The 26,720-nt window shown below is 41.1% G+C and overlaps 1 protein-coding gene across 8 annotated transcripts in view; it reads right to left on the bottom strand.

The window, feature by feature from the left end:
* The window catches only part of AREL1 (apoptosis resistant E3 ubiquitin protein ligase 1), a 44,057-nt gene extending 17,361 nt beyond the window's left edge, over positions 1-26,696 (bottom strand). The window contains exons 1-5 of one of the 8 annotated variants that reach the window (XR_010839472.1): positions 26,520-26,673; positions 8,083-8,403; positions 4,134-4,194; positions 3,060-3,286; positions 1,887-2,124 (exon numbers count right to left, since the gene is read on the bottom strand). Coding sequence is in view for 6 of the 8 variants with exons in the window: in XM_067028081.1 (XP_066884182.1) it covers positions 1,887-2,124; positions 3,060-3,286; positions 4,134-4,149 (481 nt within the window). In the remaining 2 variants the exon portion in view is untranslated. Of the gene's footprint in view, positions 1-1,886; positions 2,125-3,059; positions 3,287-4,133; positions 4,195-8,082; positions 8,404-26,519 lie in introns of all 8 variants that reach the window. The other 7 variants (XR_010839473.1, XM_067028081.1, XM_067028084.1 and 4 more) reach the window with 7 other exon arrangements.
* Positions 26,697-26,720: the final 24 nt, after the last annotated feature.

Raw genomic sequence — 26,720 nt, 5'->3', positions numbered from 1 at the left:
AAATGTTCTGTGTCTTGACTGTATCCATGTCAATAACCTGGTTCTGATACTGTACTTTAGTTCTGTAAGATGTCACCACTGGGAAAAGTGTGTCAACATACAGAGCATCTCTCTGTATTATCTCTTACAACTGTAGGAGAATCTACAATCATGTCAAAATAAATAGTTCAGGGCTTCCCTGGTGGCGCAGTGCTTGAGAGTCCGCCTGCTGATGTAGGGGACACGGGTTCATGCCCCAGTCCGGGAAGATCCCACATGCCGCGGAGCGACTGGGCCCGTGAGCCATGGCCGCTGAGCCTGCGCGTCTGGAGCCTGAGCTCTGCAACGGGAGAGGCCACAACAGTGAGAGGCCCACGTACCGGAAAAAAAAAAAAAAAAAAAAAAGTTCAATTTTAGTTTAAAAAGAAAAGGGCTGGTACACATTATAAGGATATGAACTGTTCTCCACTGGTGGCAAGGAGGCAAGGTGATGCTAATTCATGTGGAAAGGAGTCTGTGAGTGAGTCACTGAAGCAAAGGAGGAAATACCTGGAGAGGGAGAAGGCTTGGGAGCCACCTTGTCTGGAGGCTTCCTCTGTTATAAGAGAAAGAAAACTGAGGACCTTTCATGCAAACATATGCAAATCTTCTCAAGACCCCTCTTGTTATGGTTTGACTCCTAAAGTGGACACCAACCTGGCTAGTATCTAATGACACCATCAAAAGGAAGCCAAGGCAGGGCAAACAGGGCAGGCAGGGTCTCAGCACACTAAATGGTTATGTTGCAGAACCAGGAGTCAGAGATTATACTTTTAGGCTTTGAAGCACATGAACATCTATTATCTGGTACAAAGGACACAAGGGGGTAAAAAAGGTTGAGATAGAGGCCTCAATTCTTAAGATGCTAGAAGCTTGGGCAGACACTCTTCAGTAAGAAGTAAAACACAGGGCTTCCCTGGTGGCGCAGTGGTTGAGAGTCCGCCTGCCGATGCAGGGGACGCGGGTTCGTGCCCCGGTCTGGGAAGATCCCACATGCCGCGGAGCGGCTGGGCCCGTGAGCCATGGCCGCTGGGCCTGCGCGTCTGGAGCCTGTGCTCCACAACGGGAGGGGCCACAAGGTGGGAGGCCCACTTACCGCAAAAAAAAAAAAAAAAAAAAAGAAGTAAAACACATGCTGGCAGCAAGGGTAGGATTAGGGTCAATGTGCTTTTACTTGAAAAGGTTTCAAAAATCAGAAGACTTTACCTTTAGTCTATTCTGGCACCCTTACCCCTTAAGAACTTACCCAGCTGATGACACAGCAATTCCACTCCTAGAGAAATGAAAACATATGTGCACACAAAAACTGTACACAAATGTTCACATCAGCATTATTCATGGTAGTCAAAAGTGAAAATGGCCCAAATGTCCATCAACTGATGAATGGATAAATAAAATGTGGTATATCCATATAATGTAATATTATTTAGCAATAAAAGAAATGAGGTACTGATTCATGCTATAGCATGGACAAACCTCAGAAGGATTATGCTAAGTGCAACAAGCCAGTCACAAACGGCCACATATGTTATGATCACACTTTTATGCAATGTAAATGGTAGAGTAGTACCCAGAGTATGCAAATCCAGAGGCAGATCAGTGGTTACCTAGGATTAAGGGATTTGGGGAAAATATGGAGTGACTGGGGTACAGGGTGATGGGGTGATGAAAATGCTCTAAAATTGACTGTGGTGTTGGTTATACAAGTCTACAAATTTTTAAAACCACTAAATTGTGTATTTTAAATGAATGAATTATACAGCATGCGAATTAAATCTCAACAAAGGCACTGTTTAAGAAAAGAAGAAGAAGAAAGGAAAAGAAAAAGGCAGGAAGGAATGGAGGGAGAAAAAGAACGAACCACCTACCAGGCTGAAAAATCTTGTAGTAGGGACTATAGGCCACGTTTAATCCACCAAGCTTCACTGAGATTTCGTACCGCCCAGCCCTGCGCACAGTGAAGGCCACCTTGACCACGTTGGAACTGGGCTCCTGGAGGACTTCCTGGGTCACTGGAATTTCCACTGCTAGCTCAACATGGGAGATGTGAACTCTTAGTCCTACAGGCCGATGTGCAGGAAAGGGCTGCCCGTTCTTATAGAATAACTGCAGTGTGGAGAAGAGGGATACCCATTATTGAGCAGGGGGAGAAAATCATTTCCTGTGTTACTTGAGAGAGTGTGGGGAGGGAGGAGGTGACTGGTAAATCCCTGTATCCACCCACTCCTACAGTCCTGCTCACACAAGAAGGAACAAATTCTCTCAATGCTTCAAAGAAAACCATTAAGTCATGAACAAATTCTTAATGTATTCTGAGGAAAGGGGTAAAATACACCATTGAGTCCATTTCAACTTGACACTTCTGAACCACAGATGCTGCCTACCCTGTCTTACTTGCCCTTTTTTATTATATTATCACTGCTAACCCAAACGTAAAGGTAAGTCAGTGGGTACCACTGGCACCGAGTGAACAAAAGCACTAGGCAGGGCTAGTAGGGTTCAGGCTATGGAGCTAAGCGCAAGGCTGCAGTGGAGAAGTCATTGCAGGGGGCAGCAAACTTTCTGCAGAGGGCCAGAGAGTAATGCTGTTGGTTTGCGGGTCATACACAGTTACTCAACTGTGGTTAACTCCTCAAACATGAAAGCATCCATAGGCAGTACAGGAAGATGAATGGGTGTGGCTGTGTTCCAATAAGTCTGTATTTATAGAAGCAAGAAGTGGGCCTGATTTGGCCCTTGGGCCATGGTTTGCCAACCCCTAATCTGTAACACCTACTCTTTTCAGTAATATTTTTCTCATTTTGAAAATGTAACATTAAGCTTTATACTTCTTCCAAGCTAAGCACCTATTAAACCAAAATGATAGAGAAATGTGTGACTCTTCAGATGTCAACAATTCCCAAGTTCCTGGGGGGTGGGGGTGGGGAGGTGTTGGAGATCATGAAGGTTTCAGGCCAGCACCATCAACAGACTGAACTGGATTCTGGAAGGCAACTGACTCAGAAACCCCAGTGGGTACAGAGACAGAAACATTCCCTTACATGCACTCGGAAGGCCATGCTGTGGCCCACCTCATAGGGGTCCTTCCAATCCCAGGAGACTTTGCAAGACCGGGGATCCAGGTAATTCCCCCGCACGTAGTCATATATAGTCCGGTCCCCTCGGCGTTCTCGGTCCTCATTCTGGAGGAAGCTGACTACACGTGCGGCAAGCTCAAAGAGGAACTTAATTGTGAAGAAGAATGCAACCACAGACACTGTGATGCCACCTGTGTAAAAGAGAACACACACACCACCCGCCAGTTACACACTACAGCCTCTCACTGTGGAACAGGCCGGTCATCTGTCAAGCAAGAATTCCAAAGACACCCTCTACTGGCTCACTACCTCTGTGGGTGAAGAGAGGAATTTCCATACCAGGGTCCTCGGACCAAATCCCACCCACTGCCTGTTTTTGTAAATAAAATTCTACTGAAACACAGCCCCACCCACTTATTTACTGTTGTCTAGGGCTGCTTTTGCCCTAAAGCCGCAGAGTTCAGTAGTTGTGACAGAGACTATATGGCCTGGGAAGCTGAAAATATTTACTCTTTGGCCCTTTACAGAAAAAGATTACCAACCCTTGTTCTACACCATGGTCCACATACGATGCCTACGCCCAACCTCCCTTCATGTACTGGGTCCTGACATAGTAAAAAGAATGCACACTCTACTCTCTCCGTTTGGAAGCCTTCCCCTTCCTTGTCCACTTGGCAAAAGCCCTCACCGATTCCTGCCACAGTTAGGGGTTCCTTCTTCTGGGCCCCCTCAAACTCCTGTGCATTCATTCATCTATTATAACTTTTCTCCCCCTTCATGTTATGAACTCCATGGAGGCAGATTTTTGCCTTATTCGACTTTGACTCAACAGGAAACAGCATCTGGCTCTGGCCATAATTACTCAATAAATATTTCCCAAATGAATGAATTCCACTGCCAACTCTGTGAAGGTATATTCTGGCATGCCTGGAAATATTTCTAAGTCTATTTTCAAGGAGAAAGGGGGAGGTAAGGAGGCCAAAAATGATATAAGCAACCCTAACAAAGAAATAATAGAGAGCTCTTTCTATAACGTACCAATAACGTAAAACATCAGGTCCCTTCAATGCCAACAGACAGCCGAGGATCACAGCTGCAGCTGCAAAAGAAAACTTGTTTAGTTTTTCCTCTAACTCTTCCTCACAGCTGTCTGAGAGAGAGATAAAGCAGAGCATGTCGCTTGAGCCTACCATCTCCAGCCTTACTATCCCTGCTCTCTCTCTAGTTTGACAGGTGCCCTACAACATTTCAGAGAAAGAGAGACCATCATTCCCCCTAAAGACTCCCAATCTACCGACCACCCTAGGAATACCACAAACAGCCACTTCTAATTACAAAATGTAATAGCATGGCTTTCATCTTCTTGGATCCAGGGCCCCAAGACAGTTTACCTCCCCCATGCAAAGTGGTACTAATTAACACAGGCAAGGAACATAATGGAGTCACTTTCCCTTATGTTTGCCTTCTGGAAGTAATTCATCTAAGTAGAAATAGTTATATAAAATGTTTAAAAGGATTATTATCATCAGGTTGGCATTATGTAATTAAAATGAACTCTGGGTCATCCCAATAATAAGCAATGGGCATGTAAGAGAAACCATTTTCTTTTGCTGTTACCAATTAGACAAACTAATGGGCCCTGTGGTAGATGAGCTCAGCAGAGAGGCCAAGGAGAGGAAGGAAGCAAAGGAGGAGACTGTACTTCTCATCCTAAGTGATGCCTGCCAAAGTCAGAACAATTCAAATAGGGGCCAGAGACTGAGGGGAAACTTTCACTGTTATTAGACTTATCTCCAGAATAAGACTTCAATCTTATTACTCATCTGAACCACCCACAGTACTGCCAAGGAAAAATGCAATGCACACTGACATTCCTATCTTATCACTGAGTTTTGACCTTGGCATAGACTATACATGCTCTCCAATCCACAATGCACTAAATTTATTCTTTTTTTTTCAAGTCAATATATATTAAGGTTATCAATGTTATCTCAACCCAGCACCTTTTATCTGCATTAATATATAACTTAGAGACAAGACAGCTGAAAATTTCTATGCTCAGATTTGGGAGGGACCAAAACAACTTTTTTTTTTTTTTTTTCAACCAAGTGTGCTTTTATGTCTAATTATGCTGGGAAAATTTAAGAGAAAGAGTGGCCAAAAATGGCCATTAGATCCTTTGATAACAATATATCCAATGGAATCCATAGGGAGTAGGTAATTTGAGGAATGATCATGTCAAGTTTCACAGAAATCCCTATTTAGACTGGCGTCCAAAGTCCTACCAGAAAAGAAATCCACACAGGGAACATTAGCACTGTCAATACACATGAATTAAGCTGCTCTCCAAAGGGTCTATTACAGAGGACAATATACTAACTCAGTATTTGAGATCACAACTAGTGAGCCTCCTTCCCAAACAAGAATCTCATCTCCTGGGACCCTATGCTGAAAAGCTGTTATCATCTCTCAGAAAGCAACTGTCTGTGCCTTATAGGATATACTAGGTGACTTGGTGGAACCAAAACCAGCAGTTTAATTGTCTTAAATACTCCCTCAGTTGGACGTCATTCACTCTGATCCTGGACGTGAACATTTAGCTCTCAGCAAAGTTACAGCACTCAGTAGACAATGAAGTATATGTAGGTGATGTTACAGACTTGTGGTCTTAAGTCTCTTACTCCTTAGAGGAATAGGGCAATGCTAAATTTATGGCACACATCATGAGGGCTGGGAAAATTCCTATGTACTCTCTCTGACAACCACAACAACCTTTTCTGTGGGAGGCAGCTGAGAAGCAGTAAGTCAGAGCCTGGAGACCAGTTCCAGGGCTGCAACTGTGTGACCTAAGCTTCAGAATTCTCATTGCCGTAAAAAGAGATGAAGTTTAATAATTTCTATGACACTATCTCCTTTACTGTGATAGGACTTCAATATAACTCTCCACAGCCATCAAGACTCTCAAATCAAACAGCAGAGCAAAGAGAATAATATAGAGGATGAGGGCATGACTAGACTAGAGGTAGACTAGCTGGGTTCAAATCCGTTCTCTGCCACTCACAGGGTAACCATGGACAACTTATTTAATCTCTCTATAATCTGCCAGTTTCCCTATCCATCAAATGGGGCTAATATCTGTGTGTACCTCACTGGGGTGTTGTGAGGATGAAAAGAGTTAACACATGGAAACAGCCTAGAATGGTGCCTGGCACACAGTGAGTTCTCAGTTTTAATTACTACTATAATTATTATCAATAGTAGTAGCAGCATCACTACTCCTTTGTTTCAGAGCCAGTAAGAAACTGAGGGAACCCCTCTATTGGTCCACACTTCATTCAAAGAGAAATGCATCAACTACAAAAGGCAAGGCTTCTCTTACCATACTTAAAATCTCTGCCTATGTGGGAGTTCTTTAAACTTTTCTAATTTTATGTCTGAAAATTTTTATAATGAAGAGTTAAAAAATTAATACTAAAATAACTCATCCAACAAATACTGAGTACCTACTTAATATGCCAGATACTGGGGGAACGTTGTGGGACAGCCATAGTCTTTGTCCTCATGGCTGATAATAATGAACTTGACCTTGTTAAGTCCTTGTCCATTTTTTCCCTATTCACTTGTCACTCAACCAAATCATCACCACTGATCTAGATCACCTAGACCTTTTCCAAAAGTTCAATTCTACATTTCTACTCCAATTCCCTTTATTATTTAAAACTTTTTTCCAAACTCTCCTCTCTTCTCTGTGAAGCCTCCTTGTGATCAGGGAGTTAGCTCTGTCAATTCATCACTCATTGATGTGATCTTTATAAACTGTCCCACTTCTCTACAATACCTCTCAAAAAAACTCCCCAACAATACCTACTCATCTCTCAATTTTACCCATGGTCACATTCTAAACTTGCCTTCCTTCTGCACTTTCCTCCTTTCTGGATGCTGTCACAAAGCTTCCATGCCTTTGTCTTGGAGTACAGGGTTTCCTTTTAGGGTGACCCCTCAAATCACTTTTATTCCAGATTCACCTCTTCTGTAGGCATTTTCTGTCCTCTTACTGTACCTGTCGTGCCCTCTCTGCCCTGTCTCTGCTCCCACCCCACCTCATAGTAGTAAACCCATAACTTACAACCCCCTTATTGAGCCACTTACCACAGGTCAATGTACTAGGTGTTTTACACGTTAGCCCAAGTAATTGTCTCCAATACAACTTGGTAAATAAGCATTATTATTCTTGTTTTAGAGACTTGAAAAAAAAAAAACCCTAGGCTTAGAAAAGTTGACTTGTTGAACATCTCCCAGCAGGTTAAGTGACTCAAGCCTGTTTAACTCTGAAACCCAGTGTTCTTAACCTCATATAACAGTGAATCATGAAAAAGAGTGGAGTCATAGGGATAGTGAAGTATTTGGGAAGAGAAAAGATTTAAGAAACTGGTAAAAGAAAGTATGAAAAGCATTACCCAATCTTACCGAGGATAAAATTAGAAAGACAAATGCTACGGCCCCTTTTTAAATCTTTTGAAATAAAAATAAAGCGTTACAAAGGAAAATGGAATGCAGTACCAATTATCTAATGCAGAAATATCACTTGCTTACTAAAAGATCCTGGGCAAGTTGCTTAATACTACAGAACTTTGGCTCACATTACCTACAAAAAAGGGAAAGGGGAAATGTCTCAAGGGAATGTTATAAAGTTGATTGACATACATATTCTAAAACTCTTTGCTTTTTTTCTAAGTAAAAGATTTATAATTACAATATCAAATAAATTTTAGCCCTAACATTGAAGATTGGTTGTGAAAAAGTCTATTCCCAGAAATGGAGAATTGATTTCTTCATACTCAAATTTGCCCTGCTGGGAGCAAAGTCAATTCCAACTGCAACTGTGCACATCAATGCTATCCCCTGCTGAGGGGGCTTAGAAACTGGTCACTGAGTCCATGATCTACATCCCAATAATAAGTAAATCTTAACTAGTCTGTCACCTTACCTTTAAACGAGGGCCCATGTTCTGAGAACCAAGGGGAGCACACCTATCCACCAAAGCAGGTAACTTTTGGCCACTTTCACTTTGTCTTCCAACTTCCACGTGAAAGAAAACAGCTGCAAGGTCAAGAGAAAGTGTCTGTCCATCAGACCTTCAGCGATGGTGTGTCACAGAAGCAGAGGGTCAATGTTTCTGGAATGAACTGCATGAATTCCACGGTGGAGAAATATAATCCCAAAATATAACATCCCTGGACTTCTCTCTACTGCAGGGTGCAACTGGCTGCCAAAGGGTGCATCTGTTGGGCTGTCTCGGGATCCTACGCTACAAAGAAAAAAAGAGTCAGTGGAACAGGTTTTTCTCTCTCAGAGAGAAACCCCAGAAAACAACAGAGGAGGTATAGAATAGACAGTGGAAACCCTGTGGCACTAAAAATAACCAAGGGCAGGTAATCTCTGACCAAGTTTTCCCAAGTAAAAGTCCGCAAGAAAAGCCAAGTGGCGATCTCGCGGGCTTAGCTGTGTCACTCCCCAGAAGGGAGCTCCAGCACTTCAGTGGATTCCAACCCTTCAGTAGATGCAGAGTAGAGCACAGATTTAGAGTGAGCCTCGTCACAACCACACACCCAGTTTCACTTTAATGGGGCTGGGAACAAGGTGAAGAGAAATGAAAGGAGAGCACAGGCGGGGCTGGGCTGCAGAGGGCCTTGTATGCCCTGATAAGGAATCAAGGTAATACTCAGCTGGAAAGGGGAAACCACCAAAGAGCTTTACAGAGTGAAGTATGTCAGACAGAGAACAACAAATACCGTATGCTAACACACATATATAGAATCTAAGAAAAAAAAAAGGTCATGAAGAACCTAGGGGTAAGATGGGAATGGAGACGCAGACCTACTGGAGAATGGACTTGATGATATGGGGAAGGGGAAGGGGAAGGGTAAGCTCTGACAAAGTGAGAGAGTAGCATGGACATATATACACTACCAAACGTAGAACAGATAGCTAGTGGGAAGCAGCCGCATAGCACAGGGAGATCTGCTCAGTGCTTTGTGACCACCTAGAGGGGTGGGATAGGGAGGGTGGGAGGGAGGGAGACGCAAGAGGGAAGAGATATGGGAACATGTGTATATGTATAACTGATTCACTTTGTTATAAAGCAGAAACTAACACACCATTGTAAAGCAATTATACTCCAATAAAGATGTTAAAAAAAACAAAAACCAACAAACAAAAAAACCCGATCAATCAGCCTATGCAGTCTGCTCCCTTTGTGCCCACGTAGGCATTTCCAAGACAGGGTTAAACAATACTGACTTTATCTTTAAAACAGTAAAATTTGCTACTGTGAGTAAGGGGAAAATTTTTGTGAACATTCAAGATAAAGTCACTGAGTAACAAAGTTCAGTAAAGTCAGTCTGTAACTCAAAGATATTCACGAACTAAATGTAGCAGAAAGGGGTTTCTGGCAAGAACAGCCACCACAGAACACATGAGAAGAAACTACTGATGAAACGAAAAGAGACAGTCCCTTTCCACATGGCAGGAACTGTTCTCAGTACTTCATATGTATTAACTCACAACCCTAAGACACAGATACAATTCTCCCTATTCTACAGATGAGGAAACTGAGGCATTTTCTCAAGGTACTTTCTCAAGATTACACACAGTACATAGTAGAGTCAAACCCAGACAACCTGGACTCAAGACTCCATGCTTCTGATGACCACTCTACTGCCTCTCCATCATGGGAGACCAAAAAAGAAAACACAAAATGCTAACAAGACCAGAAGAACAGAATGGGCGAGAGCCAGATCAAACAAGCTGTCAAACTTTTATAATTAAAAATAAATAAGTATGTGTAATTATTTTAAAATATGGTGATAGGGCTTCCCTGGTGGCGCAGTGGTTGAGAGTCCGCCTGCCGATGCAGGGGACATGGGTTCGTGCCCCAGTCCGGGAAGATCCCACATGCTGCGCAGTGGCTGGGCCCGTGAGCCATGGCCGCTGAGCCTGCGCGTCCGGAGCCTGTGCTCCGCAGCGGGAAAGGCCCGCATACCACAAAAAATAAAAAAATAAAATATGGTGATAGACTTGCCAAGTACATCAGCCAAAACCTGGGTCAACTAGCAATCGGAACCAGTTTAAAGGAGCCACAAACAAGAGAAGAACTGCATAAACTATAAGAGAGCCATTAGAATTCTATATAAGCATTAAAAAAATTACACTTTAAAGGAATATCACAGTGAATCACTCACAAATAAAATGTTAAATGAAAAAGCAAGCACAAAATTATTTACATATCATGAGCCCAATTTTTAAAATATCATATTACATACAGAAGCCTGGAAGGAGCAACATAAAATGTGGTCATCTCTAGGCGTTTTGAATTATAGACACTTTTATTTTCTACCTGTACCTTTTAGTATTTTCCAAGTTCTTTTTTTTTTGGCTGTGCCACACGGCATACAGGATGGATCGAACCTGTGCCCCCTGCAGTGGAAGCACAGAGTCTCAAGTACTGGACCTCCAGGGAAGTCCCCCAAATTCTTAATGATGCAGGAACACATAAAAAGTTTCTAAATACTCTTTTTTTTCTCCCTAAAAAGGCAAGTTACCCTTTTTTTCAAATAAGGAAACAATATTTGTTTGTTTGTTTATTTATTTACTTAGGCTGCGCTGGGTCTTCATTGCTGCGTGCAGGCTTTCTCTAGTTGAGGTGGTGAGCGGGGGATGCTGTTCATTGCGGTGTGCAGGCTTCTCACTGCAGTGGCTTCTCTTGCTGCAGAGCACAGGCCCAGGCACGAGGGCTTCAGTAGTTGTGTCACATGGGCTCAGTAGTTGTGGCTCTCGGCTCTAGAGCACAGTTTCAGTAGTTGTGGAGCACGGGCTTAGTTGCTCTGTGGTATATGGGATCTTCCAGACCAGGGATTGAACCCGTGGCCCTGCATTGGCAGGCAGATTCTTAACCATTGCGCCACCAGGGAAGTCCTCAGAGTCCATACTTTTACAAGCTCCCCAGGTGATTCCTATGCATGTTAAAGTTCAGGAAACATGGTCTAGACTCTAGAGCAGTCAGCTGAGAAGGGACCCAATATTCTGCATCTCTAACAGGTTCATAGGTAATGTTGATGCTGCTGGTCTGCAGGCCATGCTTTCAGGAGCAAGGGTCTGTTGCAGGAGGAGTTGGCAAACTACAGCCTGCAGGCCAAATCCAGACAGCTACCGGTTTTTGTTTAAAAAAAAAAAAAAGTTTTGTAAAAGAAGAATAAACACAGTCAAGTTTGTTCGTTTACATTTTGTCTTCGACTGCCTTTGAACTACAACACAGAGTTGAGTAGTTGCAGCAGAGACGTATGGCCTACAAAGCTTTCCTATCTGACCGTCTACAAGAAAAAGTTTACCAATCTCTGGTATAGATGACTTAGTCTTAAAGGTACATAAATGTGTTGTATTATAAATGAACTCATTTTTATATATCAAAAAAGCATAAAAATCACTTTCTTCCAGTTCTACTACCCCTTCTTAGGAAAAGGGCTATAAAACTGGCAACATTATGCAAATGTTTCTCCTGGCTAATTTCAACTGTTATTTAAAAGTTTTATGCCTTCCATACCCCAAAAAGGAATTTTATACAATCATTTCCCAAGTACATGTTTCATACAATCATGCTTGGATTTCATCAAGGCTATAATTTCCTAAAACCAACCAGTACCTCAGGGACCAAATACTGTATCTGGGTTTCTAAAATTACTACAATACATACTGAGTTTCTACTTTTACAGTGCTGGTCTAAAAAGCTGTGACCTACTGTATAGCACAGGGAACTCTATTCAGTACTCTGTAATGACCTATATGGGAAAAGAATCTAAAAAAGAGTGGATGTATGTATAACTGATTCACTTTGCTGTACAGTAGAAACTAACACAACATTGTAAATCAACTATACTCCAATAAAATATTAATTAAAAAAAGAAAACTATGTGAAAGTCCACTTCAGAATTCTGGTGCATAAAGAGATAGTGGCAGCACATAGGAGTTCCAAATACCAACCACTGAGTCCCACAAAACAAGACAGGACAAAAGAAAGACGTTCGCTTTGTTAAGATGTAGTCTCTAGCATTCTCTACACAGAGAAGCACCAGCCACAAGTCCATAGAAGTCAAACTAAAAAAAACAAATCATTCAATTAGCAAAAGGCCCACAAGTTAGAGTGGTCCAACTAAGGAGGTTCCGAGAAACAAAGTGTACCAACAGACACTTTAGATTATTAGTTTATATTTTCCTTTGCTTAATTTCACCCTTGGTTTATTCTCCCCACCCCAAAATCCCACCATAAAAGATTGCCTTCCCCCATCAAGTTTATACTCTTGAGATATTTATACAGTTGTGTATTCCTGCTACCTTGGTTCAGCCAAGTTATGCAATTTTCATTTCTATCCATTCCTCATCCGTCAGCCCCTCCAGTCTCTTAATCATTCCTGTGGGTCTTCTGTGAACTCTCTCCAGCTGGTCCCCAGCGATCTGGTAATGAGGTGCCTCCAACTGACTGCAGCCTTCCAGGAACAGCCTCGTTAGTCAGAACAAGATGAGCTCACCCTCCTCAGTTCCGTGACATAATAGTCCTGACTAGACTATCCCCCAAAACAGAAAGCTAGAATGCTGCTGTATTAGACTATAACCCCATTCCATGCTCCCCAGATGTGGGCATTGGGGCATGCCAGAATGTGCTAGAAGACAGGGGATAAATGGACACGTTCCCACTGCGTCCAGTTATTAGAGGATGAGGTAGTGGGGAGAAAAATATTTTCATGTTAAAACAAACTCGTAGATAATAAAATAGAATGCAAAATATGCAAGAATTTCTAAAGATAAAACATGGGTATGTTCAAAACGTTCATATATATTTTGTAGTTGAGGCAGAAAGGCTCCTTGGGGCTCTGTTCCCAGCCCCCAAAGGGTTACATGCCCCCTATCCTCTACCATTAGAGGTACCTGAGACGAAAATTTGGAAAAGCACTGCAACCTCCCCTCAACTGCTGATATACTACGCCATTACCACCTATTTCATACACTCACATTTTATTTTTTCTTCTATGTTCTTCCATCCCTAGATATCTGTATTTTCTCTTAGCTTAAAATTATTTGCTGGGCTTCCCTGGTGACGCAGTGGTTGAGAGTCTGCCTGCAGGTGCAGGGGGCACGGGTTCGAGCCCCAGTCTGGGAAGATCCCACATGCTGCGGAGCAACCAGGCCCGTGCACCACAAGTACTGACCCTGCGCTCCGCAACAAGAGAGGCCGCGATAGTGAGAGGCCCCGACGAAGAGTGGCCCCGCTCGCCGCAACTGGAGAAAGCCCTTGCACGGAAACGAAGACCCAACACAGCCAATTAATCAATCAATCAATCAATAGAAATGCTGTAGAATTATTTTTAAAAAACCAAAAACCTCGGGGGTTAGTTCTGTGAAACACTGCATAAAATTATTTTTAAAAAATTACATGCTAAAACTTTGTGTTTTAGCAAATTCACTATAATTCACCACCAACATCTTTAGGTTCTTCTGTATCATTCATTCTTCATTCATTTCATATTTGTTGAGCATCTGTGGCATGCCAGACTGTGTGCTAAAAGCTAAGGTCACAAGAATAAATAAGATGGGGTCTTAACCTCCATGAACCCTGCCCAATGTGGGAGCTGGAAAATACAACATAGCAAGTACCACAAAAGAGAAAAAACAATATGTGGAGGGCAAAGGAAGGAGTGAGGTAACTTTGCCTGAGTGGGGAAGTCTTCACATGAGTGGCAAAGGGGCTATTACTTAAGAATGAGTAAACATGTGCCAGGCAGAAAGAAAAAAAAAAAAGTCCCACTATCCTAGGTAGAAGCAGCAGCATAAGTAAAAGTACTGAGAGGAGAGAGTGATAAAAAGTTAAGCATTACAAAAGCAAAGTGTTTAGAAAACCACCTGGGCCAAACCTGGGTGACTGATTCTAAGTACAGTACAGTGCAGTGGTCAAGAGCATGAATCTCACAACTAAGCAATCCTGGACAAGCTACTTAGCTTACCTTCAGTTGCCTCAGATATAAAATGGAGATGCACTGAGAAAAGAAAGGAATTCAGCTGCACTTGGGGAGCAAGACTTGGAATATAAGGGAAGAGAGGATCAGCTGAGACTGGCAACTAGACCCAGGTGACTTGGGACCACACGAGAGCCCTGGGGGATATGGCTTTATGTGCAAACCAAGCTGTGGGGTTGCCAGGTTATGATGGCGGTTTGTGCCCAAGCAGCCCAACCCAAATAAATGAGGGAGATGGCACAGAGTGTACCTGAGGGAACTTGGTGCAGCCAAGTTATACAGTTTTCATTTATATTCGTTCCTCATCGGGAAAGATGAGAGATCCAGAGAAATCTCATTCGGAAACAACCACAGCAACAATCCAAAATACTAAGTTTTCTGGATTTCTTTTTCAAGTATAATGATGAAAACAAGAATCCACCTGCATTGAGAACTTACTATATGCCAGCACTGTTTGAAGTGTTTCATATATTAATCTCATGTAACTCTCACAGCAACCATATAAGGTAACCATATTATTATGCATATTTTAGAGATTAGGAAACAGAGGTACAGAAAGCTAAAATAACTTGTCTGTAGTGACTAAGCTGACAACTGAAGGAACCAGGCAGTGTGATTCCAGAGCCTACCCTCTTCCCCAGGAATACTGATGCATCAAGAAGAACCTCCAAAAAGCGGGGGTGGGGGGGAGACATTCTTGGGATAAGAAGAATGAGAGCTCAGAAATATTTAATTTGTAATTTTAAAGGAATATGACTTCATTTTATTAGACTCTAAGCAACAACGGCAACGAAACCACAAGAGATGTTTTTTAACTAAGGGAGTAAGATGATCACACATTTAAAAAGAAGTAACTCTGGGGGCAATTTGAAAGAGACTCTGAAGAGAAAGACAGATCAATGGCTGAGAGACAAGAGGATATTGGTCCAAGGGAGCTACTAGGCACTGGCTGTGATGTAGAGAGGGAGAGACTAGCATATGCTTTATTTCTGTTAGAAGCAACAGATTGGTGATCTGCAAGGCTGAAAAGATCAAGGAGAGCAAGAAGCCAAGGACAAATCAGGATTTTCTATGCTTGGGAGCCTGGATGAATAATGGTAGAGAATTAAGGAGACAGAGCAAATATGTAAGGAAAGTAATGAGTGCAGAACTGAACCTGTTAAGTTTAAAGTGTCTATAGGATATCCAGGTAAGTATATCCACAAGACGCGTGGAAATCAACATCTGAAGCCATAGATACCAGGATCCTGAGGGCAGTTAAAAGACATGGGGAATGGGAAAAGACTGCCAGATAAAGCAGGCAGACCAAGAAAAAGACTAATCATAGAACCGTGAGGGGATCAACTTTAAATATACCCTGCCCTTGCCCCCCCCCAAAAGAGCTAGCAAATCAAAATGAGAAGAAACTCAGAGGAGAAAAATTGTATCGGGTTGTCCAAAAGGTTCATTTGGTTTTTTCTGTAAGATGGCTCTAGTAGCACTTAGCTGTCTCTAACTTCATTCGAAACAATTTTGCTAGATTGTATGTGACAGCTGTCATATCAGTGTGCATTTAAAAAAACTTATCAAAATTGGTGAATTTTTGTGTAGCCATTTTAATACTGAAGACGGAAGAAAAAAAGCAACATTTTTGGCATATTATGTTTTATTATTTCAAGAAAGATAAAAATGCAACTGAAATGCACAAAAAGATTTGTGCAGTGTACGGAGAAGATGCTGTGACTAATCAAATGTGTCAAAAGTAGTTTGCAAAGTTTCGTGCTGGAGATTTACTGCTGGACAATGCTCCATAGTCGGGTAGACCAACTGAAGTTGATAGCGATCAAATTGAAACAATAATTGAGAACAATCAACGTTATATCACGCAGGAGATAACCGACATACTTAAACTATCCAAATCAAGAACTGAAAATCATTTGCACCAGTTTGGTTATGTGAATCACTTTGATGTTTGGGTTCCACGTAAGTTAAGAGAAAAAAAGCTTCTTGATCATATTTCTGCATGCAATTCTCTACTGAAACGTAATGAAAACGTTCTGTTTTTAAAACGAATTGTGATAGGCGATGAAAAGTGGATACTGTACAACAAAGTGGAATGGAAGAGATGGTGGGGCAAGTGAAATGAAGCATCACCAACCACAAGAAAGGCCACTTCATCCAAAGAAGGTGATGTTGTGTACATGGTGGGACTAGAAGGGAGTCCTCTATTATAAGCTCCTTCCGGAAAAACAAATGATTAATTTCAACAAGTACTGCTCCCAACTAGACCAACTGAAAGTAGCACTCGATGAAAAGCATACAGAATTAGTCAACAGAAAATGCATAATCTTCCATCAGGATAACGCAAGACCACATGTCTCTTTGATGACCAGGCAAAAGCTGTTAGCGTTTGGCTGGGAAGTTCTGATTCATCCTCTGTATTCACCAGACATTGTACCTTCAGATTTCCATTTATTTCGGTCTTTACAAAATTCTCTTAATGGAAAAAATTTCAATTCCTTGAAAGACTGTAAAAGGCACCTGGAACAGTTCTTTGCTCAAAAAAGATAAAAAGTTTTGGGAAGATGGAATTATGAAGTGGCCTGAAAAGTGGGAGAAGGTAGTGGAACAAAAGGGTGAAAATGTTTTTCAATAAAGTTCGTGGTAAAAATGAAAACTGTCTTTTTTTTTTTTTGCGGTACGTGGGCCTCTCACTGTTGTGGCCTCTCCCGTTGCGGAGCACAGGCTCCAGACGCGCAGTCTCAGCCGGCATGGCTCACAGGCCCAGCCGCTCCGCGGCATGTGGGATCTTCCCGGACCAGAGCACGAACCAGCGTCCCCTGCATCGGCAGGCGGACTCTCAACCACTGCGCCACCAGGGAAGCCCTGTGTCTTTTATTTTTACTTAAAAAACTGAAGGTACTTTTTGGTCCACCCAATAAAAGTAATTTATTGGAGTCAAAATGGAGTGAATATTTCTAGAAATTGATGGTCAACTGTATTACACAGAGTAAAGATTTAGGCCAGAGGGGGAATTCAAAATCAGCCCTCAAGTTTTTTTTCCTTAGTTATTTGGAACTCTCATTCTCTGATCTAGCAACTTCTTCAAATAAAATTTGTTATTTTATTTCCATCTATTTTCATTAATAATATTAACCTCAACTTGACCCAACACTGATAACTAGTAAGCTCTTTGCAACTCAGTTCAGTGATATTATTATTTCAAAATTATTTTAATGCCCATAACAAATTCAGATCCAAACTAATTTAAATCCATTCTCTAATCCTATATAAATCACTGGTTAAAAAAAAAATCTCTTGTCAAATCTTTTATTAAAATCAGTTTCACTGAAGTATAATTTATATCTAGTAAGTCACCAATTTAGAGCATACAATTAAGAGTTTTGACAATTGTATAAGGTTATGATATAAAATACAATCATGATACAGAACATTTCATCATCCCCAAAAGTTCCCTCATGATCCTTTGCAGTCAGTCCCCTCCTCCACCCTCCTGCACAACCACTGAGGTACTTTCTTTTGCTATAATTTTGCCTTTTACAGAATGCCACAGAAATGACATCACATAGAAAATGTAGTCTTTTGTGTGTGACATAACACTTGAGCTCCATACATGCCATTACTTATATCAGTTGTTCATTCCCCTTTACTGCTGGTAGTAGTCGTCCATTATGTGGACATACAACAATTTGTTTATCCATTCACCAGTGCAGGACATGCTATCCAGGCTGGGGCTATTATGGGTACACATTCAAGTACAAGTGTAATGTGGACACACATTTTCATTTCTCTTGGGTAAACAGCCAAGAGTGGGATTGCTAGGTCATGTGGTTAGTATATATTTAATCTACAAGAAACTGCCAAACTGTTTTCCAAAGTGGCTGTACCACCTTGCACTTCCACCAGCAATGTATGAGAGGTCCAGTTACTATATCCACTTATGCTTGGTATTATCAATCTTTTAAATTTTACCCATGCTAATAGGTGTGAAGTGGTATCTCACTGTGGTTTTAATTTCCCTAAGGACTAACAATATTGAATATCTTTTCATGGGCCTATTGGCTATTTATAAAGCTTCTTTGGTATCCAAATCTTCTGCCATTTAAAAAAACTGAGCTGCCTTCTTACTCCTGAGTTGTAAGAGTTCTTTATAAATTCTGAATACATAGTCCTTTATTAGATATACATTCGGCAAATATTTTCTGTGGCTTGCTTTTTCATTTTCTTAACAGTGTTATTTAAAGAGTAAAAGTTTCTAATTTTCCTAACTTGATGAAATCCAACTTATTAACCTTTTTCTTCCTTTTATAATTTGTGCTTTTTCGTGTCTTATTTCTTTAAAAAAATATTTGCCTAACTCAACGTCACAAAGATTTTCTTCTATAAGTTTTTTTTTTTTTTTTTTTTTTTCGGTACGCGGGCCTCTCACTGCTGCGGCCTCTCCCGTTGCGGAGCACAGGCTCCGGACGCGCAGGCTCAGCGGCCGTGGCTCACGGGCCCAGCCGCTCTGCGGCACGAACCCGTGTCCCCTGCATCGGCAGGTGGACTCTCAACCACTGCACCACCAGGGAAGCCCTTCTTCTATAAGTTTTACCTAAAAGTTTTGCATAAGAAAATCTCTTGTCAAAGTTTTCTTTAAATTTTTATTTATTTGTTTGTTTATTTATTTATGGCTGCGTTGGGTCTTTGTTGCTGCACGCGGGTTTTCTCTAGCTGGGGCAAGCGAGGGCTATTCTTTGTTGCGGAGCACGGGCTCTAGGCGCGCGGGCTTCAGTAGTTGCGGCATGCGGGCTGTAGAGCGCAGGCTCAGTAGTTGTGGCACACGGCTTAGCTGCTCCGCGACATGTGGGATCTTCCTGGACCAGGGCTCGAGCCCGTGTCCCCTGGATTGGCAGGCGGATTCTTAACCACTGTGCCACCAGGGAAATCCACTGTCAAAGTTTCTAGCAAGATTTTTAAAGAAATACCTGCATTCCATTTATCTCATAATTAGTCACACAGTTTTATTATCCCTTTGTTTCTTTAAAAATCAACTTCCCACATTAACAACCACTATTTAAGTTATAGTCTATTTCAGAATTGGAAAGATTTTTATCTTTTAACAGATGTCCCACTTCTTCAATCTAATAAACAGCATTTCTAAATGAAGGCAAGATCTTTGTCCCTCAGTTCTCCTCAAATGACATAAAATTTCTGGACCCCTGATGTTTGTTTTTAAAAGTAATTCTACATTTCTTAACCCAACTTGGATTCCATTACATCAGTCTCTTTAAAATAATCCAGAGTTCTTCAGACTCAAAATTAAATGAATAGTATATATAAAACTATTCTATGCCCCCTGGAATAGAGAAGAGTTCAAAGAAAGTAGGAGAAAGGTATATAAAGCTAATGTTAGTAAAACAGGGAGAAATGAAACAAGAAATTATCATTGCTCATTTTGTAACTTCATGGGATGTCTGGAGAAAAACAAAATAGAAGACTGGCTCATCTATGCCCGTCACAGTCTTTACTCTAAATCAAGAAAAGAGCAGCTTTAATTTACAACTCCCTCCTACCCTGATGTTTCTTCTATTTACCAAACTGACTCTACTGTGCCCGATCCACAGATTTAGAACAGGCCCCTGTGTTCCCATACCATGGCAGCTTTTATGCTTAGGTGACCCTGGGCCACCGAATCTTGGCTGTAACGGGAAAAATTTTAAACGAATTCTCTGAATCTGACAAGCCGTCTCCCTCAATAAGTCTAGGAAGTTTTTATTTCATTAACTGTGCATGAAGTGGCAGGCAAACAGCCAGATCTACAGCCCAGTTGGGTGAAACTGGAATTGTCACATATATACTCAAAAGCGAACACAATTTCTAACTCTACTACCATCTATTACTTTCAATTCTACTGTTATTTTTTAAGGAAAATAAATTATTTATATAATCAGAAGAAAGAGGAACCTTAAATGAATACTTTATAGTGCCTTGTTTAAGATTCTGGGAAGAAAAACTCAACTAGCCACAGAAATGACAACTTAAGATGGCTCAATTTGAAGGAGAAACTCAACACTTATGGTGTTCAAAACAAAACTTCTGTTGACCTAATAATCAATGTTACCAAACAAGGGTTTATTAATTTCTTCAAATGTGTATTAAGAACCTATTACATGGGGCTTCCCTGGTGGTACAGTGGTTAAGAATCCCCCCTGCCAATGCAGGGGATACGGGTTCGAGCCTTGGTGCGGGAAGATCCCACATGCCACAGAGCAACTAAGCCCGTGCGCTACAACTACTGACTGGGCCTGCACTCTAGAGCCCGTGAGCCACAACCACTGAAGCCCGTGCGCCTAGAGCCCATGCTCTGCAACAAGAGAAGCCACAGCAATGAGAAGCCCACGCACCGCAACGAAGAGTAGCCCCTGCTCAACGCGACTAGAGAAAGCCCTCACACAGCAACGGAGACCCAACACAGCCAAAAATAAATTTTTTTTTAAAAAAAGAACCTATTACATGCCAAGCAATATGTTGGATGCTTAGGATTCCAAAATAAGGTAGTCCCTGACCCCTTAGAAACAAACTAGTAAAGAAGACAGACAAGTAAATAATTGGTGATAGTTCCATATAGTAAAACCTATGAGGTGAACACACAGTGTTAGTGGAGGCTGGGAAGGGACCCTCAATCAGGATCAGCTCTTAAGCTTCTCAGGAAACTTCACACCACCCTCCTGGGAGCAAAGCCAACTCTCCCACTGAGTTAACAGTGCTCTGGGAATCAAAGCCTACAAAACATTACCTATGTGGTATTGTTTGTTCTCATGGTCAATGACTTTCTCTCCTCAGCACTGGTCAGAGGGGATTATTGGACCACATACATGGCACAGAAAAAGCTCACTGGAAACCCAAATCTATCAAAATTACACATGATCTAAATGCAGTGTGGTATCCTGGAACAGAAAAAGGATATTAGTGGAAAATTTTATGAAATCTAAATAAAGTCTGTAGTGCAATGTCATACCAATGTTAATTTCTTAGATGTGACAAAATGTACCGTGATTATGTAAGACGTTAACATTAGGGAGAGATCTGAGTAAAAGGTACACAGGAACTTGCTGTACTATTTTGCATCTTTTCTATGAACTTAAAATTATTCCAATGTAAAATCTGGCTTTAAAAAAAGTATATATGGTTCCCCACTTTACATCCTCACTCGCCCTTACGATTCTGATCATGCCTCCCAAGTCACTGCCCCAGTTTAGGTAATGCTTGGTTAAAACGTTTTTTCAAAAACTTTTCGATTCTTTTTTGTGGATATAAACCATTTATGCAGCCCAGCGGGTTTCCTTCTTCACCAAGATACGAAAAACTAGATCACACTTGGAAGGTTTTAACTGTTTTCCTAACAGTTTCACCACATACACCAAGCGGTATCCTTGGAGTTAAACTTCCCTAAGTGGACAAGGCAGGGGTTTTAAATAACCTGGGCTGGATCTCTGGATAAAAACAAAGGGACACAACAGAAAATGTATTTTGTATATTCTTAGATTATCTTTACCTGATCTCTGATCAAAAAGAATAATGAATAGAAAATACAATGCAAGCATAGGAAGGACTTTCCCAGAAGCCTACAGCAAACTTAATCTCTCACGTTATTGACCAAGATTGAATTACATTTTCTTTCCTAAATTAGAGCCTGGTAAAGACGGGATGGAATTATTCTTAGCCAACCAGCCCCATCCTTTGGCGTGAAGATGTGGTTGGCTTTCCCTGAAGCACGTGGCTGCAAGGGAGGAAAGTGAATACATGGAAAAAAATCTGTTAGGAGGAAGGAGGAAATGGATGCCAGGGGTAAGGAGGTGGGGAGATCAACCAAAAGACTCCTCTGCACTTTTATATCCACAGTATGCTATCATTTAAGGAACTTTAAAATGTAAAAGCAACTTTTACTGTGTAATTACTTTTACTAACACTTGTGTTTTCTCTTGCTTTGTCAAAGTTCTTGGGATAGACATGGGAGCTTATACAAGTGCCAAAAAAAGACAGAGAATTAAGTATGGCTAGTAGGTTTCTATGAGTAGTGGGCTTAGTGTCTGTTGGGTGGGTTATGTGGGGTACCAAATTCATGTTCCTTGTATGGTTCTAGTGGAATCAGATGGCCTTGCAGACATACAGAAGCATAAAGACAGGTCATCTACTTAAGCCAATCCCAATTTTTCAAAACAGAAATGTATTTTAAATGCTTTTTAAAGTGTTTTATTTCACTTTGTCTTTAAGGCTAGTCCAAAAGGAACTAGCATTTGTTAAAGGATAAAAATAGATGGATATGCCTTGGGAAGAGAAAGTAGAAACTACACAGGGATATTGTATAAGATCTTAGAGTACCGAAGCAGGAAGGGATCTCAAAATCATTACTAAACCATTCAATCTTTTAATAAAATTTATTGTGGGACTTCCCTGGTGATCCAGTGGCTAAGACTCCATGCTCCCAATGTGGGGACCCGGGTTAGATCCCTGGTCAGGGAACTAGATCCCACATGCCGCAACTGAGTTCGCATGCCACAATCAAAAGATCCCATGTGCCGCAACTAAAGACCCAGCACAGCCAAATAAACAAACAAACAAACAAATAATTTTTTAAAATTTATTGTGTTAGTATTTTTAAAAATACAATGAACAGGACTTCCCTGGTGGCACAGTGGTTAAGTTAAGAATTTGCCTGCCAATACAGAAGACACAGGTTCAAGCCCTGGTGCGGGAAGATCCCACATGCCGTGGAGCAACTAAGCCCCTGTACCACAACTACTGAGCCTGTGCTTTAGAGCCTGCGAGTCACAACTACTGAGTCCACGTGCCACAACTACTGAAGCCCACGTGCCTAGAGCCCATGCTCCGCAACAAGAAAAGCCACCGCAATGAGAAGCCCACGCACCGCAACAAAGAGCAGCCCCCGCTCACGGCAACTAGAGAAAGTCCACGCGCAGCAAGGAAGACCCATCGCAGCCAAAAATTAATTAATTAATTTTTAAAATACAATGAACTGATGTTGATAATTAGCATCTCAGCACCAACAGGCAAACTGCACTGAAATGAATGCTTCAGCTAAAAGCTCTGAAAAACATGATAACCAATTCCTCAACTATTCAAGGTAACAAAAATTCATATTAAAATCATATGGTACTGTTTCCAATTCAGGCTAAATGACAAGACATATAGCTACCATAACTGTTTGGCTTCTAATATCTAAACGATACTCACCTCTTTCTATTAAATCACAATTTGTAGTACAGGCTTCAGGAGTCCCTTCAGGAAAATGTCATGGTGACATAACACCATATCAAGTCTCAGGTATGCTCACACAAACCCACACACTGCAATAAGGTTAAACAACCTCCAAACTTTGGAAACTGCTATACAAAAGAATATTAGTGAAGGCTAAGTATTCATAAACTCTTCAAAAGGCAAAGAAACCAAAGAAAGATAACTAAAATCTACACCTAAGCTATTTAATGACTAAAGTCATTTAAAAGGTAAATTGATTTACTAGAATCCATTAAGGTCATAAAATTTGATCTGTTATATGGTATGTTACAGTGTTAAATAAATATTACACAACACTACTCTGACCTGAACCACTACCAGAAACATGAACAAGTAGAATAATTCCTCTAAAATATTTCAATTTGCATACCTATTCAACCACCTACCATAATTTATCTGTTCACAAGTCCTTCTCCAATACAGGCCTGAACTTTTTAACAGTAACCAGCACATTGCCTGGAGCAGAATGGGCCCCCAATAAATGCCTTCTGAATGAATGAACATGCAGCGGTAATGTACTTCTGAGGTATCCTTATGAACAAATTCAATACCGATACCTCAGGAGTAGGGACTGCTGTACACATATCATGCTACCATATTTAGAGGCAGTCAAGCTAACTGAAAAATAACTAACAACAACTAACGTTCGTTGGGAGACAAACTTGTATCACATGAGACATAAATATAAGTGTAAAAACTGTAACTTGAAAAGGAAGAAAATACCTGTGAATTTTTTTTCTCTTAATGGCCACAAAAGTTAATCTACCTCTAACTTTCTAACATTGAAATACAAGATGCTGGAATCTTTCATCATCCAAAATTTTATATAGAAATTTGTTAACAACTTAACATTAGTAAGTTAGACCAATTAGTGAATGGAATGAAGTCCAAGCCCAATTATGTGTTCAAACTGTGGGTCGACTGCCTTGAACAATTCTTTCTCTTCAAGACTGCAGAAAAGTACAAAACAACCTCTTGACTGTTGAGAAGGACTAAAATTATTTCTTTTTCTCACAAGTATGTAATCAAAAGCAATTACTTTCTGCTCCCACCCAACACAAAACACCATCTCCCCCTCCCATCACCATCAAAATATGCTATAGAATATCCGAGTACTTTAATCTTAGACCGTAAGAATCTCAGATTGCAACAAAATTACAATGCAACAAAACATATTTTTCTAAGTATGGTCTCATCCCCCATGGTGTTCCTAAATTAATTTAGCTCCCTATCAAGTTTTAACAATCAAAGAAATCAGAAAAGTCTCAGAATAGATATTACAAACTGCTTTTCTTTTTTAAATGTATTATTGTTCGTGGATTCCAAAATTCAGGGTACACATTACCAAGAGAGTGTTCTTCTGTCAATGTCTGAATTTAAATGCAAATGACTATTTAATTATATGCAATTTTCCCTTTGAACCTATATATAACACTAATCAGTCTCCAAATGTTTAAAATAAACACACCAATCATGTTTACTTAAGAAGCTTATTGCCTAATCACCAAGAGGTTCTAATGCATCGAAAAACTGGTGACTATCATATCACCATGAAAGCTTGGCAGAAAGGCTGTTCCCAAAAGATTAGGAACTTCTAGTAACCACAAATGGGGTAAAGCAAGAGGCACACACAGTATCTGCAGATGCTACCATAATAAAATTGTTTCCATATCAAAAATTCAGAGCCTACAAAGTCAGATATGTGTGCCCTACAAAGCTATCTAAATGCACGCGTGCCTAAAAGGGAAAGCAGAAGTAGGAAGAAAACTGTCTACTCAAATCAACACAAGAAATCACCCTGCAATTGAACTTTTCAAGAACTGAAAACGTAATAAAGTTTTTGAGGTTATCAACACATTCAAGTTCCAAACTGAGCAACTATATTAAAATACACAATTGGCATACTCTGACAGAAGACACGCAACAATAACAGAAAACACTTTAATAGGGTTTAGTCGTGCTAGGAACTTCATACTTCAACTAATTTAGTCTTGATTACATCCCTGTAAGACAGATACTATTCATTTTACAGGTAAAGAATCTGAAGCACAGATAAAATCACCCAATTACATACAACTAGTAAGAGGCAGAACAGGGATTTTTAATTCCATCAGTCAGGCTCCAAATTTCATGTTAATACACCACATTTCACAGTAAGGCTTATGCTGCAATGGTCAGCTTTTTTTTTTTTTAACCTCATAACCTTTTTGGATTTCAAACACTAGGACAGCTTTGTGCAATAAGTTAAGTACAGACTTTGGAATCAAACAGACCCAAACAAAGCCCTGAACAAAGTCTGAGCCTCAGCTTCCCCATATGTAAAAATAGAGTACTGAAGTTATTGTGACGGTCAAAGAAGGTAATATAATTAAAGTGCCAAATACAGTATGTAAGATCGGGGTTCTTAACTTTAAGCGCAGACACCTAGAGGGTTCGTTCACGGATGGGCTTCAGAGTCCACGAGTCTCATAACTGTATGACAAATGTTGTATGTGTACCCATTTGTTAAAGAATAGTCCATGGATCTCCGAAAGGTTAAGAACCACCAGAGTACCTAGGAGGTACTCAAAAATGGAAGCTATCTTTCCCTTTTTGTTCTCAAAAACTCTACCTTTTCAATGAGATGACACACCAAGCCTTCACAATACATGTTAATTATTTCCCAACATTTTCCTGGCTTGGTAACTTGTAACATATGCACGCTTATGACTCAATTTTCTAGAAACAATCTAAAGAAGGCCCTCAAACGCTGCTCCATCCCTCGCTTCACCGAGATGAATACACGGTAATCACTCGGGGGAGAATCATGAGGATCGTCCACCTGGCTACACCAGGCACAATGCCGGCTGGGAGAACCAAGCAGGAACCAGAGCCTCTGAGTAGCACGATAAAGACCTGATGCCCCAGCGCTGAAGGATGAGGAGAATGTGTTTCCCCAAGCTACTGGGCAACCCAGAATTTCGTCCCCCCTACCCTTGTGCTACCTCTCTCTGGAACTCTAGTGCAGGCAGGTCCTCTGGGCTCTGCCCTGTGCTGGAGAGATGCAAGAGAGAAACATTACCCGAGCAGGGGATGCAGCACGGCGAAGTCCCAGCTCTGCTACCCTGGGAGGCGACTGCAGCACCAGCAGAAAACCGTCCCTCGACCCTCCCCAAGAGAATCCAGTACAGAACCCAACCGGGGACGGGAACCGGCTTGGGGCTTTTCCGTTTCCCAAAACGGCTTCCGCTTCCGGGCTATCCTTTGCCGGAAGCGCTATACG

Source organism: Kogia breviceps, chromosome 3 (genome assembly GCF_026419965.1).
Source record: "Kogia breviceps isolate mKogBre1 chromosome 3, mKogBre1 haplotype 1, whole genome shotgun sequence".
Classification (NCBI taxonomy): domain Eukaryota; kingdom Metazoa; phylum Chordata; class Mammalia; order Artiodactyla; family Physeteridae; genus Kogia; species Kogia breviceps.
The sequence above is the reverse complement of the archived record's forward strand: the minus strand, read 5'-3'. Positions and strand labels throughout refer to the sequence as shown.